Consider the following 18,151-nt stretch of genomic DNA (forward strand, 5'->3'; position numbering starts at 1 on the left):
ATGGCTTAAATTATCTCAATGTGATGTTATCGTATTACATGAGACCCATTTTATTGATAAACATGAACTTAAATATAATGCCGGATGGCAGGGGAAAATTTTTCACTCATTTAGCGATTCGTCACACAGTAAAGGTGTTTCCATACTTTTTCGAAAGAATTTAAGTGTCGAAATATTAAATGTTAAAAAGTCAATTGATGGTAGGAAAATATTATTGAATGTTGAATTTGATAATGAAATATTTACAATTGTCAATATATACGCACCTAATGATATAAACAAAAGGGTTGATTTTTTAAAAAGAGAGCATACCTTTATTACGAAAAATTGTTTAAATGAAAACATAATCTTGTGTGGTGATTTTAACTGTCGTGTCAATGATAAACAAGATAAAAGTAAGAATTATTTGATAAACTTGTTAAAACAGCTTGATTTGGTGGATGTTTGGGATAGAGAGCATCATGAACTGAAAGGTGACACATGGTGTAATGCCCAAGATATTCCTTTTAGTAGAATTGACTATATCTTTATGAGGAACAATTTTTGTTTTCAAGTAGGTAATATTATAGTGAGGAAATTACCGGGTACTCATTCCCGCGGCACAAGAATGAGTGATCATAGATATTTAAAAATGTATTTTAATATCTCTGAAAATTCCAGAGGTCCGAATTATTGGAAATTAGATATTTCATATCTAGAAAAAAGGAATACAAAGATTATATTGCAAAATTAGTTGATGAAGTAGATCAAGTGCAAAATCCAATAGATAAATGGGAACTTTTTAAACGTAAAGTTAAGGAATTTTCCATACTCTATGCAAAAAATAAACGGAACAATATGAGACAAAAAATCATCTTAATTGAAAGAGAAATAGAAACGATTGAAAATAGCCGGTATAACAATATTGATTATGGTAAACTGAAAGCACTTTATACCACTTTGAATGAGCTTTATGACAAAAAAATTAAGGGGGCACAAATACGATCAAAAGCAAAATGGATAGAAAGTGGCGAAAAAAACCACAAAATATTTCCTTAATCTTGAAAAACAAAATCAAACATCTAATATAATCAAAGAACTAAAAACATCAAAGGGAGATATGATATATACCACAAATTCAATAATCGGAGAAATGATTAATTACTATACGAATCTGTTTAAAACCACAAATATTCCAACCGACAAGATTTTGACTTATCTAGACAATATAGAGGTACCAATGTTGAACGAAAGAGACAAATTGATGCTAGATGAATTCCCAACTTTCGAAGAATGCAAAAACGCTGTACTTGATATGAAAGGAGAAAAATCTCCTGGCTTAGATGGTATACCTGTGAATTCTACCAATGTTTTTGGAACATTATTGGACCAATTTTCTACGCCGCACTTAAAGAAGTTTTTAAACAAAAAGAGATGTCTGAATCTCAAAGGCTCTCTGTGATATCACTAATATACAAGAAAGGCGAAAAACAATTGTTAAAAAATTATAGACCAATTAGCTTAACAAATACAGATTATAAAATTATAGCTTGTGTTTTAGCTAAAAGATTACAAAAAATATTAGCAAACACAATTAATAGAAATCAAACGGCTTATGTTAAAGGCAGATACATACTATTAGGTGAAAATGCTCGACTAATATTAGATATATTTGAATATTGCGATTCGGAGAACAAAAATGGCATATTATTATTTCTTGACTTTGAAAAGGCTTTTGACTCTGTAGAATGGAACTTTCTTTTTGAAACACTGAAAAAATTTAATATTGGCAATCAATTTCTTAAATGGGTAGAGATATTATATAAAAACCCTAAATTTAAAATGAAAAATAATGGATGGTTATCTAAAACATGTAGTATGACAATAGGGTGATAATGATAAAGAAATCATTAATATACAACATGCGGATGACTTAACACTTGCTCTTAAAGACAAGAATTCTTTAGATTTAAGTTTGAAAATTATAAACGAGTTTTGCAATCATGCCGGATCAAAAATAAACATAAACAAGACCGAATGTATTCTTTTAGGGGGGCTTAAAGATATGTATGATGAAATCAATGGCATTAAAGCAACACATAAAGCTGTCAGGTATTTAGGTATTTATATAGGACATGATAAAGAAGAATATTACAATAAAAATTGGATGAAAATATATCACGACATGGTAAAGTTATTTGAATCATGGAAACGTAGAAAACTAACGGTGTTTGGTAAATTATGTATAATCAAAACATTAGCAACTTCAAAACTAGTTTATATTGCATCTATATTGTGTATACCAGATAAAGAATATATCTGTAAGGTCCAAAGACTCTTATTTAATTTCATATGGGACAAATCTGAAAGGATCAAACGAAATACCTTGATAGGTGATATAACAGATGGAGGTTTATCAATTATAGATATTGAAAGTAAGTTCAAGGCTCTAAAAGCAGCGTGGATACCACGATTGTTATCTTCTAAGGGCACTCTATTTGAAATCCTTGGGAGTTTTTTTGGAAAAAGCTAATTTAAATCTTCATTACGTCTTACAGTTTTCTGAAACTAATTTAAATGCACTGGATAGAATAGGGAAACTTCCACTTTTCTACAAACAAATTTTAAGTTCATTTAACGAATGTAAACAAAGATGTAACTTCGATAACATATCACCTAACGATATTTTAAAACAACCCATTTGGAATAATAACAACATCAATAAAAAAGGAGAAACATTATTTTTTAAAAACTGGGTTAACAGTAATAAACTCTACTTAAAGGACTTAATAGATGATAACGGGAATATAAAAACACTACAAGTGCTTTCCACTATTATTAAGAGAAAGTCTAACTGGCTTTGTGAATATAAAACTTTATTATCAGTTATAAAACCATTGTGTAAAAAATATAATTTTACAAATGTTAAATATTTGAACATTAAAAATGTAATGAAATTTCATTTTGCAACAGGGGTGTCATGCTTCAATAAAAAAAATGTCAATTCTCTTATAAAAACTTAATACACAAGAAATTTGTTAAACCGTGTTATCAAACTAAATTTTCTCAAGAGTTTGCAATACCGTTAAAGGATTCAGATCTATGGAAAAATATATACACGAGAAAAGTCAAAGATATAAATGACAATAAAATAGCTGAATTTAATTACAAAATGCTCCATAATATTCTCTGCAACAATGCATATTTAAGTAAATGGTTAAGGGACAAGGGGGATAACTGTAATATATGCAAAACAATTGAAAACACTAAACATTTATTATTTGAATGTAAAAATGTTGAACATATTTGGAGAAAACTAGGTTCCTTTTTATTAATCGATATAAAATGGAAACATATTATTCTAGGCTTTTATTTAGAACAAAACGACAAGATTGAGTCGTTGAATTTATTAATTTCTTTCATTGCTTATAAAATATATAAATACAAAATGTACTGTAGAATTGAATCTCTGCAAGAAACTGAAATAAATGTGTGTAAAAGTGTAAAAAATGCTCTTATTCAATATTCTTCTATGTTACGTCTTATGAAATGTGACAAACAACGTATTTTCTCAAATTTTGCTGATACATTGTGATATATACGTGTACTTACATGTTTTTAATTTGTAATTCTATAAAGTATTTAGCTACTTTGAGAGAACAGTCTCATGTAGCATCGTCCACTGGGGAGTGTTTGGACTTTTTGTGTTGTAAGGACCCTGGTGGACCATAATTGTCCAATAGTATCAGAGTACTTCTATATTTTACATATACTTATACAATGCAATTGTTTGTTAAAATACAATTTATCCAATTTATGTATATTCATTGTTTGAAAACAAAATATATTCGACTTAATATACAAGATATTTATGTATTAATCGTCAAATCTAGATTTATGTCTTCCTAACTTATTCCTGTATTGTTTATGAATTATTGTTATCTGTATAAAAACTGAATAATAAATATCAAAAAAAAAGAAAAAAGATTTGAACCGCACATTGGGTACCAGTTTTGGTCCAAGGGTTATGATTTTTACAATTTAAAATTGTTTCTACATAAAAAAGCTTTTGTATTAATATTGACATTTCTTGTGCAGTGGTTCTTGAGAAAAAGAGTTTAAACCTTTTTCCTACGCATTTCTATGTTAAGATCTGAACCTCACCTGGGGCCTTAGTTTTAGTCTGAGGGTCACGATTTTTACAATTTAAAGTTTTCACTATAGAAATTAGCTTTTGTGTGAATTTTGGCATTTCTGGTACAGTGGTTCTTAAGAGAAAGATTTTTAAACGTTTGTCCTACGTATTTCTATGACTTTAAACCCCGCCTGGGGCCACAGTTTTTGCCCGATGGTCACGATTTTTACCATTTAACATTTTCATCAAAGAAACATGGTTTGATGTGATTATCGCATTTCTGTTGCTGTGGTTCTTGAGTTGAAGATTTTTAAACCTTTTTTCTACATACTTCGTTGTTAAACTTGATTTAATTTAATAACCAAGTTTTTGTGAAATATTTGCATTTCTGGTGCAGTTGTTCTCGAGAATAAGATTTTTAAAGACAGACACCCTATACTCATTGTTTTGCAATTATCTCCATTTTCAAATAGGCGCCCTTTATTTTCCTTCCTGTAAGAATGCTTTGTACCGAGTCTTGTTAAATTTGGTCCATTGGTTTTAGAGAAGAAGTAAAAAATGTGAAAAGTGTACAAACAAGCAGACAGACAGACGGACGGACGGCGGACAACAGGTGATCAGAAAAGCTTACTTGACCCTTCGGTTCAGGTGAATTATAAAAAAATATCACTTCAAGTATAAATATGTATTATACCATAAAATGTTAGAATCGTTACCTGTTGCTTCTTCTGTCTCCATATAAAATAATATTCTTCCAATTGTCCAAATCCAAACTTTCACATTCGTCAACTACAAAAAAAAAGTTGTTTTTTTTTTAAATTATGATTTATGTGTATTATTTTGTAACAAAAAGATAATATTGTAAATAACATTACAGAAAATCAAAGTGTTTCATGATCAGAAAAATAAAAGATGATAGGAAGTCCTCTAAACATCAACTTTATTTGAAATATTAGTGTAAGAACTTTCAATTCTAACATTGAAAACAAGTAGATGTCCTTTACACCTTCAAAAAAAGTTTTGCATTAGAGCCCAAACAATAAGTATTAAAATTAGAGCTTACTCGCCACTCTTTCAGCTTCAGCAATGGTAAAAATGAAATAAAACCTTAAAGGGGCATGGTCATGATTTTGGTCAAATTTTATTTTTCTGTTTTTATTATTTACAATGCCTTAGAAATTCATTTCTAACGATCAAAGGAAATTTGGGTGCCAGTTTTAAGCAAGATATAGGGCTCACAATTCTTCGTCATGTAAACAAGGCTCATGCCCTGTTTATGTTTACAAAGGTTCAATATACCACTGAACAACTTTTTTCAAGCTGATTTGTCTATCTTCCTATTCATTTCAAGCATAAATAAACAGTTCCTAACGATTAACACATTCACTTTAGGTCTAAAACTGGAATTTTCACTTCAAAATTCAAAATGTAAACAAATGCTTTGTTTACATAGCAAAGAACTGAAAGATCTGTAACTCAACAAAAGACACTCAAATTTTGGTTGCCTATTTAAAATGCCTTACTGTAGCATTGTAAACATCGAAATCGAAAAAAAAAATTTGACCAAAATGGTGACCATGACCTTTTAAGATTATTATTTAGCTATAGTTTGTGATCTGTTTAACTTGGCGTAATACAAATGGCGAAAAATGAAGAATATTAACCATATTTTACTGGAAGTGTTGCACGTGATACACGTAGTTTCGCCATTATATGTAGGAAGTAGATATAGCTTAATACCCAAGTTATTTCTTCAGTATACAGTTACTAAAGAAACAATTAGCAGTACCATAAAATACCCTATATTCTCCCGGATATCATGTGTTTTTGATAGGAAGAGTTTTTTAAAAAGATATCAATATTTATCTTCCTCTGAAAAATGACTTGACCTTCATTTAACAAACTTAAATTTCCTTTACCCAGTGATGCTTTGTGCCAAGTTTTTGTACCAAGAGAAGAAGTCAAAGATTTAAGAGGTTTAAGGACAGATAGACAGACAGAAAAAAGACACGCCAAACAAAAAGTAATCAAAAAAGCTAACTAGAGCTTTCATCTTAGGTGAGCCATAACAAATATGTCTGCAATATTCGACACTTATATGTCGCCCGATCTAACCTAAAACAATTGCCCACAGAGATAGGCATTGTATGTTGCAGCTTTAAACTGGGCTGAAATTATTGTGTTGCGAATTACTGTAATAAAACATCAAAACAAGGACCCTAAACTAATTCTGTTATAATGAACTCAATAATACAATACAGTACCGATCAGACCCAACCTAACACCAGAGTAAACCCCAACTAAACCCTGGGTTTACTTTCTGGGTTTACTTTGGGTTTACTTTTTGAAGATTTGGGTCCACTCTGGGTTTACTTTGGGTTTACTCGGTGTTTACTTTGTGTTTACTCGAGAATTGCTTTTGGAGTCAACTATACGCACTGAAGTGTGAAGCAGATCTGTATTTTATCTTATCATCCTACTGCCTGTGATTCCTGCCCCTTGTTTATTCCGAATACACATGTAGCGTCTGTTTTCAGGGTATATTCTAATTGGGGTTTACTCTCTGTGTCAACTCTGGGTTTACTTGGGGTTTACTTTGGGTTTACAGTAAACCCAAAGTAAACCCAGAAAGTAAACCCAGGGTTTTGTTGGGGTTTACATTCTGTTAGGTTGGGTCTGATTGGTACTGTACGTAAGGCTGAAAAGATGACTTGCTCTATGGTGAGAGCCTTCCCTTTTAATAGAAGACAGGCTACATACAAGTAAGTGAATTCCTTGGGTGAAGTTCATTATAAAATCAGTCGTCCAAGGAAAGATTTACTATACAACACCAGATATGTTTTTTCGTTTTTCAGTCGATTACCTTTATTTGACCGAGGAACTATGTGGTATTCATAGTTTTATTTTATTTCAAAGTCTTAATATTACACTTTATCGCACTTACATTTTTCTGTTCCATCTTCCAATGAAAATAATAAGTCAAACCAGTCTTCGTCCGGTAACTCATATTGATCTGTAATGAGATTTATATGAATCCATATCACAGTAGTTACATACACGGATAATGAACACATACATGTACATGTTCTTAAAATTGTGAACTCAAGTGAGCTTTTCTGATCATTTTTTGTCCAGCGTCCGTCTGTCCGTCCGTCCGTCTGTTTGTAAACTTTTTACTTTTTCGACTTCTTCTCCAGAACCAATAGGCCAATTTCAATTAAACTTGGCACAAATCATCCTTTGGGAAAGGGGATTTAAGTTTGTAAAAATGAAGGGCCACACTCTCTTTCAAGGGGAGATTATAAGGAACCATTAAATTTTGTTGATATGTTTCAAAAATCTTCTAATAAAATTTGGCCCGAAAAGCTGAAACTTTTGTGATAGCATTCTCAGATAGTGTAGATTAAAGTTTGTTCAAATCATGGTCCCCGGGGGAAAGGTGGGGCCACAATGGGGGTCAAATTTTACATAGAATATATAGAGTAAATCTTTAAAAATCTCCTTCTCAGAAACCAATCAGTCAAGAAAGCTGACACTTGTGTGGAAGCATTTTTATGTAGTGTACTTTAAAGTTGTGAAAATCATGACCCCCTGGGGTAGGGTGGGGCCACAATAGGGGGTTATACTTTTACATAGGAATAGATAGTGTAAATCTTTTAAAAACTTCATCTCAACAACTTATCAGCCAGGAAAGCTGAAACTTGTGTGAAAGCATCCTCAGATATTGTAAATTAAAGTTTGTTCAAATCATGTTCCCCGTGGGTAAGGTGGGGCCACATTGGGGGTCAAAGTTTTAAATAGAATATACAAAGTAAATCTTTAAAAATCTTTTTCTCAGAAACCAATCAGCCAGGAAAGCTGAAACTTGTTTTGAAGCATCCGCAGATATTGTAAATTAAATTAAAGTTTGTTCAAATCATGGTCCCTGGGGGTAAGGTAGGGCCACAATGGGGGGGGGGGGGGGCGAATTCTTACATAGAATATATAGAGTAAATCTTTAAAAACCTTCTTCCCTGAAACCTGAAATTTGTGTGGAAACATTCTTATGTAGTGTAGATACAAACGTGTGGTACCGAAAATTCAAGTTTGTTTAAATCATGATCTCTGGAGGTAGGAGGGGGTCACAACGTGGGGTGAAGGGTTAAAAATTTACATCAGAAAAATTTTAAAATATCTTTTTCTAAAAATTCCTAGAAAAGCTGTAACTTTACTGAAAGTAACCTCAGATAATGTAGATTTAAATTCTTCCAATCAAAATGTGCACGGGGCCATATTGGGATTCCAATTTGACAAAGGAAAATATTATAATTATTCATAAAATATGAGATGTTATGATATATGGTTTTACTGAAATGCAAAATATTTTAGACATATTGCTGATTCTTTCAAATTCTTTAGACTTTTGCCCTTAAACAATTCTTGGGCCACACAAGAGGTTCAGAGTTGTATGTAGGTTCATATCCCATATATAAGCAATTGTTTAGGAATTTTTTGAGAATTGCAATGCCCAACATGTGATATGACTATAGAATCATCCTGTTAGAAAAGAGACTTGATTACATGTATATGCATAAAATTATCTAGGATAAAAAATGAACTTTTATTTATGTAGGATCTACATGTATTGAACTACATTGTCCAGATAGTTTGTAATTTGACTAAATTAAGCTGATTTTAGCATACCTATTGTTGATCAGGTAAGCAATGTGGCCCATGGGCCTCTTGTTTTGTTTGTTTTCTAATACATATGTTATCATCAATTATATTAACCAGAAATTATAAAAGTTTTAATGCGTTACCAATCATGATAGTGAATATCAAATAATTTAATTTGTAAAGCTAGAAACCCCAATTTTAAATACTGATATATTCACAAAAGACATATGGGTCATATCCTTTACATAAGAAACAATGTATTGCCAAAATTCTTGTGGAGTCATAACAAAATAATGGTAATTCTCAAGAAAATAATGAACATCAAACTTTGAATCACATGTGGGGGCAAAAAATAGTATAGGGGCAACAATGGAAACAATTGAGAATCAACAATATGTCAAAATTTCTACTTATAAGTAATATCATATATCATAACATTGGTTATTTAATTATACATGTAGTTGAACGATTTTTTCTATGTAAATAAATCTACCTGATGTGCCCAAACCTTACCCCTGATGATTACAATTTTGACACTTTTTAAAATACACTGTCTGTGGGTAATTTAATTAAAGTTATTTTGGTTTTTGAAGTGAAGATTTTTCTATGAACTGATTATTCAAAAGAAAAATGTTACCTCCTCCCCCATTGTGGCCACAACCTAACCCAGACAATGAATTCTTTATAAAGATGTTGATCTGTATATTTTAATGTAAAAATTTGACCTTCCCCCATAACTGTGACCCTCCGTAACTATTGTGATCGTAATTTGAACAATCTTTAATTACCCTACCTGATGATGCTTCCAGACAAGTTGCCGTTATTCTTACAAATTGGATTTAGAGCAGAAGGTTTTTAAATATTTTTGCTCTATACATTCCAAGGAGGTGCCCCCATAAATTGTGGCCTGGCCCCATCCTTAGGTATCCTGGTTTAAGCAATCTTGAGTTTAACTTAACTGGGGATTTTTCCCTACAAGTAACACGTTTCTAGATTAACGGTTTTTGAGAAAATATTGAAAATTATCATCTATATTCAATATATGTAAAACTTCGACCCCCACTCATTATCGCTTCACTTTATCTATAAGATTTATCATTTGAACAAAATTGAATCTAAACTACCTGAGGATGTCTTCACATAAGGTACAGCTTTTGTAAACAAGTGGTTTTCGAGAAGATGATTTATAAAGATTTTTTCTTTATATTCCTTTATAAAAATTTGATTCTTCCTTTGAGATCTACCCTACCCCAAGGATAATAATTTTTAATAAACTTGAATCTACTGCACCTGAGTAATATGCTTTTACAGAAGTTTTAGCTTTTTTGCAAGATGATCTTAAAAAAGAATGTTTTTTATTACTAAAAAATAATCATTTTTAATTCAAAGAAGGTAAGGAAAAAATTGTGTTCTCAGAAAAGGAAAGACTACCTTCTGCAAAGGAAAAATAATAATCTTCAAATTTTAGAAATATTTTCATGTTATCCTCTGTTCTGGGTTGTAGTGATTTGGCTCTCATACGTTGGATACAATTGGAATTTCGGTAAAAATACACATATATATCCAGACCGTATCTATCTGCACTCGCTTGCATTATGGGATCATCCGCCAACTCATTATTTTGACTATGAAGTCTGAAAAAATATGCTTAAGATAAGCAAATAAACAAATAATCAAATAGCACTTTTTACATGTAAAACAATTGATTAATATAAAACCGTTCCAAAAAAAACTATGTTTTATCTTTCTTAAAAGTGTTGAATTAATTTTAAAGAACATTTATATTAGATTGACTTCCTAAAATTTATTGTAAAATCTTAAGTAACTTACTCTAAATACGAGTTATAGTCATCATTTTCATCCATAAGTTTTCCATATCTTTTTAATTTGTCTGCTTTGGACAGTAATTTATCATTAGACATAAATTTAATTATTTTCATTCTAATTTGGTCGTGCTTGTCTTGATCTCCATTCAGCAAATATGATAAACATCTAAGAAAGGAGTTTTCATCTCTTAAAATACCTGTAAAAGAAAATTTTTAAATACAAGTTATCCGATCTATAACCCCCTCTAAAAACAAAACATAATATAAAAACAAGTGTATATTTTTTTTTATTTAGATTAAAGGTATATTTGACCATTAAGTATTTTAATGAGTAAAACAATGATATTACAAAACATTGTTAGATTAATGCTTTTATGATTTTCAAATAAAACTTAAAAGCCATTTTAACATATCTTATTTTAATCCAAACTCAATTACTGCTATCTCTTGAACAAAAATCTTGGTAAATTAAAGAATTTGTTGGTTTTAGATTAAAGTCACGTTGTAATATAAATTCAAAAGATTGAAAACATAAATGGATCGAACTATAATACAAACAACACTCAATATTCATAGGTTTCGTTTCAGAAAAAAAATATAGTTGAAATGTTTTACATCGAAAGCAACAAAATTACAAACGACATGATAATAGAAAATATCAAACTGTCCGGACGATTGGTCCCTTATTCAGGTTAAAAATAACCCTTAGTAAAATATTATAGATGTATACAAAACTACCAATAGAGTTAAAACCAAATAACGCAAAAAAACCAATAAATTCAAGCAGAAAGACTACAATACGTTTTTTCACGATAGATCAGAGAGAATGGTTGTATAATACAACATTTCATAAAGATAAGTATTTACTCTAGGAATTTTTCTTTTTTCTTATTATCAGATAGTAATGAAATACAAGCAGTTTAGAAACGTATCTAAGATTAAATGACAATAAAATTTGAAAAAAAAAGATTAAATGACATAAGTAAATATAAGTTTAAAATCAATATGCTTTATCAAATTGTTCTTTTTAGTTCCTCCTGATTTTATTTTAAAACACTTACCAATATATTTCAAATTATAAATTTGTTCAAATTTTCCTTGTTTGGTAAAACACTTGTTATAATCCAAGGCCAAACTGCTATATTCATCTACAATAAATAGTCCTTTTATTAATATATTAAATAGTCCTTTTATTAATATATGTGCTGGTTACAGTCAGTTCAAGCATATCTTTTACAACATACACCATAGCATAGCATAGCATTGAAATCTCATAGCATAGCATTGAAATCTCATAGCATAGCATTGGAATCTCATACCATAGCATACAATCTCATAGAATCACATTCGTCATATCATACCATAGCATACCATAGCATAGCATACAACATTATTTTAACTCGGTTTCAAATGTTTTTATTTGAAAAAATAAATGTTTACATGATAGATTTGTGGTAAACTTTGGCTTCTTATTATTTCACTTCGAAATCTGTGGAACTCTTCTGTGTATGGAGGCGTTTTTGTTCAAATCTCATAGCATACCATAGCATAGCATAGCATACCATATCATTAAGCACTTCATTTCAATTTCTCATAGCATAGGATACAAATCTCATAGCATAGCATACAAATCTCATAGCATATCATTAAAATCGCATACCATAGCATAGCATTAAACTGTAAAAGATATGCATGAAATGACTGTAGATATGTTGATAAATTGTATTTTTAATTTACAACAATATTGAAAATTCAACAATATTATAAGCAGAAGACAATTAAGATAATGTCTTTAAACGGGAATAGTTTCCCTTAGAATTGGGACATGTGGTATTCATAATCGAATAGTTGTAATCGATTTACCTCATATCTTGAAAAGATCAATAAAGTACCTGATGTTTCGCCATTTAAAGAGAGAGAAACAGAGAAAGAGATAGAGAGAAACAGAGAAAGAAAGAGAGAAGGGATGTAAGATTTCAGGGAATATCTTGAGTCTGTTTTTGGAGGTAATGAGAAAGAGATTGATGTGTGTATATCTGAATAGGTTTGCCTTGGTCAGTTGGTCAGATTCCACACTGTAATACACGATATTGATTTCAACTTAAAATACTTTAATATCAAGAACATTCATGGATTATACTGCAGGCATTGCCCATGTCCCTTCTAAGGATGGATCAAGGTAAGGCACACTATGTCTTGTAAGTCGAGTTGTTAAACTATATAACATTGTTATTCTATAATTATATAGTTTCTTGTACAAGTGTTTGGTATGCTTCCCGTTCTTGCACTTACATTGTTCTGGTCCATCTGCTGGCGGACCTAATAAATCAAACCAAGGTTCTTCAGGCGATACCTTTAGATCTGTAAGGAGATAAACATGATTTTCAAACAAAGTTTTTATATGTCCAGATAATAATGAACTCTTATTTCTAAATTATAGGTAATTTGTTTTATGTGCCTGACATGCGTCTTATTTCAGATTATATCAAATTTGATTTGGCCCATTTTTAGTCATTACAGTATCAAATGATATATCAACAATATATTTATCTTTCTTCAAAGACATGAGTATTCAAAGTAAATGGAATGATTTTCTGTATGGTAACACAAAATATCCAGAGCTTGGATATATTTAGAAAAGGAAACAGCTGGTTCCGTTCCTCGATCGATCGGATTTATTGAATCTAAATACTACGCATCGATCATAAACAAAACAAGCTTGAGAATGTTTGTTTAACATTCTTATTTCAAATACTTATCAAGCCCAAACATTCTTTTCCCCTTACTATATAGCAAATGTCAAAATTGTTATACAATTATAGCAGCCTCCACTTTAACATATTGAGCTTTTAAGCTCTTATTTTAGGAGTCTTAATCCTAATCAGAGACTCCTTTGACTTTTATTTAATTTGATGTGTGCAAACAATAATTCTTAAATTAATTGGCCATAAACGTTTGATCCTCGAATCACGAATATCACATTTTTTGGTACAGGGTTCCATGTGAATTATAGTCATGCGTTTAGTTTAACTCTCATTGCTGTAGAAGCACAAACCAATTATTTTTAATATATACAGTTTTACTATTTGGCAATATTGGCCTAACTTAAGGGCATAAACTATCCCAGAGACAATACACACAATTTTGATAGAGGTATCGGAAGATGGACGACAACAAACGAAGACCAATGACAATAGATCAACTGAGTTACTCAGGTTACCTAAACTTTTAAGATTTTAATGCAAAGAAGCATTGACAGAAAAATACAATTTATATATACAAAAAAGTACTTCTTACCTTTTGAAATTATAGTGTAATGGCCATTTTCCAATTTCAAAAAAATTCTCTTGTAATTTTCCCTTTCTGCTTGTACAGGTTTGGCTACTGTACGTATGACTTCATTGTGATTTGTGTAGAATGATACAAAAATATGCAGGCAGTATTTATCTGCACTTGCCTGTATTATAACGTCTTCCGCCCATTTTCCAATGTTACTATGAAGTCTGAAAAAAATATGCCAAAGATTTTTGAATACAATTATTGCCTTATTTTTAAAAAAGTATATAAAAAAAAGTCAAATGAAGTATTTTTTTCTGATAAGAGTGACATCCTATTTTATCTTTTTAAGGTCTAAAAAGACGAGAATTAATACGGACGCCATTTGAATAATAAGATTTGATTAACCTGAATATTAAACCAGGTACGATAGTTGTTTTATATAACTCCATAATAAAAAGCTCTATCGTCAAAATTATGACAGACTAAATTGAATATGTAGCATAAAATAGATATTACAGATCAAATTACAGTATTCGTTTAAAAAAAGGAATTTCCTTTGATCCATAAAGTATCATATTCAAATCAGACTGGTTTCAAAAATGTTATTGTTACTCCTTATGGCATACTTACGTTAAATAGTCATCATAACAGTCATTTTTAGTCATAAATTTTCTATATCTATTAATTTTTTCTTCTTTGGTCATCCACTCGTCATCTGACATGTACTGAATTATTTCTTGCCGTATCCGCTTATGCCTCTCTTGACTTCCATAAAGGATTTCTGCCAGACAACGGTAAAAGCAGTTTCCATCACCTTTAATGTCTGTAAAAGAAACTTGATTATACTACTGTCATCCAAACTCGTTGAAATCCCTTTCTCCATCGCGTCAGCTGAAGGGAATAATCAAAACAGACAAATTATTCTAAAATCATAGAGGTTATTTTACTTTAAGTATACTGTACAGCAACGAAATACTTTTCTATACAATCCGTAAATTAGATAAATAAGCGGAATATCGCTTAACTATGTCTTTATTAATTGTTAGGAGTGCTACAATCAAAGTGAATGAGTATATTTGGTATGCAAAGGAGTCTCTGATTGGTCAAGAAACATTCAAGAATTAATTAGGTATCAATTGATGACGGTTTTAGAGTAGCATAGATGATTCTTTTTGTTTACAAACGATGGTAATTGTGTAATTATAATAGAGAAAAATGCAGTTTAGATAGATTACTTTTGGCGAAAATCTTTAAGAATGTTTTTCAAGTTAGATATTTTGGTAATAAAAGATAAATGTCCTAAAATAGAAAAAAAATTATAGATCCAAAAAAAGTCAGCCACTTAGAGGTAAAAAGAACACCAATAATATTACAACATTTTGTCAATATACCAAAATATATAAAGTTAACATATTCCTATCTCTAACAATACAAGACGTTGAAAGAATTTTTATAAATGATTTTAACTGAACAGCACTGAATAAGTAGTAGTTACCCCATATAATATTGTTGGTTATGTGCAGATATCTGATGGGTGTGGTCATAATGACACGAAGAAGCGTAGCTCCTGAGTGTCGTTATGACCACGCCCATTGTGTATCTGAACATAATCAACAATATTATATAAGGTAAGTTACTTGTACCATTGTTTACTAACAGCATTATATATTGTAAACCATGAGCTGAGTGTAGTCACATGTATTTAGTGCACACTAGCCTTTATGCAGATTGGTACCAATATTGGTGTCTTTACAATGCACTGTGCACTTCATGTATTACCATTGAACGACTTTCTATCCACATTAAAAGATAAACGGTATTTTTTCTTAAACAATTATTCAAAAAATCATATAAATATTTGGGCGATTCGTTGCTATATTTTTTATTTCACATTTAATCATTTTCTGACTTCGAGTACCGGTATTTGCTTCAAAAAATCTACATAAATGCATTTTATTAGTTAAGAACTCATACATGTATCTGTGCAATGCCTCTTTCCAGAGAGTTACTTGTAATTATTTCTATAATAAAATTTCTTCTTTTTATTTGGTTGTAAAAACGTTTAATATACAATACAATATATTTCTATATTTACGACAATCAATGAAACATAAGCGAACAAAAATATTTCTGGAAATATGTGGCACGAAACAATAAATGACACACGATTTATCCGATTGGCTGACGCTATTCACCCTGTCCACAAAACAAGTTTATCATTCCAACGTGTTATTATCACGTGATTTTTTTTATAATAAAGAACTTTATATATGATATCCGTTTTTCTACTTACTGTGGTTTCATCAATATTCGTTGAATACCAATTTTCGTGGATTTCGTTGTTAAGTTGCTCCACGAAATTAAATGTTCATTGAAGTGCAATTTCTATTAATATTTTGTATTGATAGGGTCATTGGCCACGTATCCTTGAAACTGTGATTTTTACTATATCCACGAAAATTGATACCCTTGAATATTAATGAAACCACAGTACACGTGTTTCTTAATTTATTCGGACACATGAGTGAGAATATGGAAACTGAAAGTCTTTGGGACAAAACCATTGACGAATTTACCTTGTCCCAAGCCAATAGCGAGATTGAGTGCGTGTATTTATTTGAAATTCATTCTTAGTCATTTGTCTGTGTTTGATATTGGCCATTTTGATCTGGGGGAATCGCTCACAGTAGACATCATGATGGACTCGCTAGAGGACAACTTCCAATGCGAACAAGAGGAAACAGCCAGGTTTGCTTTCGTAAAGGACCCTGACGTATCAAATCTTATTACCTCTACAGAGAGCAAGAATACGAGAAAAAACACCAAATGGGCCTTTTCCCTGTTTATGGAGTGGAGAAAAGCGAGAATGGCGACCAGAGGAACAGCCATTCCTAAACTCGCACTTTTTAGTGCCAAAAACATCAACTCATTACTGGGTAAATTTGTAATTAAAGCATGGATGGAAGGATGGAACACCCTACCCCCTCGTTCTTTATACATGATTACTGTTGGCCTACTCCGTTTCATGCGTGAAAATGGAAACTTTCGCAATTTTTTGGACAAGAAAAACTACGGCTTCTACGAATTTTGTAAACAATTGAGTGCCTAAATGGCACAACTGACGACCGATGGTGTTGGATCACATGTAAAACTAGCTGCAGAACTGTAGCTCTCCGGGAAAACCGGAGAGCTACAGGGCCACCCATTGAAAAAATTGTATATTTATTGCGCAGAAAAACGTGCGCTAGTTTTCGACTGATTTATCTTATGTATACGCAAATTCTGTGAAAACAATTAGTACCATTAAATTCTTCATGCAATTTACTACTGATACTTTTTTTCCCGGAGAGCTACAGTTCTGCAGCTAATGTAAAATAGGCAGAGCCAATTAGCATTGAAACGGAAAACAAGTTGTGGGAGTTGGGTCTCCTACGCATCCAGACAGCAAAGGCTATAGTTAACACCGTGTTCTTCTATAATTGTATGTTATTTGGACAGCGTGTGGTGGAAGAAAACAGGCAACTCTCGGTGGATTAGTTCGAGCTGGGACTGACCAGGAGGAAAAGTTTATGAACTTTTGCGGGAGGGCCAACAAGACATATAATTGGTAATAGTTTTCTCTCTCTCTCTCTCTCTCTCTCTCTCTCTCTCTCTCTCTCTTATTAACGCAATTAGGCAAATTTGTACTTGTGGTATTAATTGAGCAAAACAGGCCCTGTTTTGTAAAATGCGTTTTAATTAACCCGATTGGCTATATATTTACCCAAAATATCTTTGTTAATTTGGTTTTATTTTGAAATGTTTAATATACCCAGTCAAAGGAATCTTAGAAAGGTAGGCCCACTTATGTGCGAAAAGCATGCTCTCTAATTTCTGTAGGAAGCAAGCACGTGTTCTTCATTTAGGTATTCAAGCGTGGTATGGAAGTCTTATTACAGTTAGTTTGATTATATTACTTTTTATTTGCTTTCATGAAATGTATACTTCTGTAATGTGTTTTGTGGGTTCTAACCACGAATGATATTAATTTTTCTTAACGTTACTTTACGTTTAGTTTGATTATTATAATTAAATGAAAATCACTTCACTTTGATCACAAATATGATTGAATGATATAATAAATTTTCCTTTTAACCCTCTGTGCTTGAAACCTTTATTTGTCTGAAACTCTACGTTCCAGCAAGTGTGCTGAACCAAAGCCTCCCAGACCGCAGTCTGAAACCTAGTGCCTTAAATCACTCTCTTGGCTTTGTATTAACTACTAGTACAGTACCGA

The 18,151-nt window shown here is 31.3% G+C and overlaps 1 protein-coding gene across 4 annotated transcripts in view; it reads right to left on the bottom strand.

Annotated features, from left to right (window-relative positions):
• Nucleotides 1–18,151, bottom strand: part of LOC128163120 (uncharacterized) — a 53,099-nt gene that overhangs the window by 8,423 nt on the left and 26,525 nt on the right. For all 4 annotated transcript variants that reach the window (XM_052826626.1, XM_052826624.1, XM_052826628.1 and 1 more), the window contains 8 exons: nt 14,506–14,698; nt 13,894–14,099; nt 12,889–12,957; nt 11,658–11,744; nt 10,601–10,793; nt 10,202–10,404; nt 7,059–7,127; nt 4,831–4,903 (listed from right to left, as the gene is read on the bottom strand). In XM_052826626.1, coding sequence (XP_052682586.1) covers nt 4,831–4,903; nt 7,059–7,127; nt 10,202–10,404; nt 10,601–10,793; nt 11,658–11,744; nt 12,889–12,957; nt 13,894–14,099; nt 14,506–14,698 — 1,093 coding nt within the window. The remainder of the gene's footprint in view (nt 1–4,830; nt 4,904–7,058; nt 7,128–10,201; nt 10,405–10,600; nt 10,794–11,657; nt 11,745–12,888; nt 12,958–13,893; nt 14,100–14,505; nt 14,699–18,151) is intronic.

The sequence above is a fragment of the Crassostrea angulata genome, chromosome 9 (assembly GCF_025612915.1).
Source record: "Crassostrea angulata isolate pt1a10 chromosome 9, ASM2561291v2, whole genome shotgun sequence".
Classification (NCBI taxonomy): domain Eukaryota; kingdom Metazoa; phylum Mollusca; class Bivalvia; order Ostreida; family Ostreidae; genus Magallana; species Magallana angulata.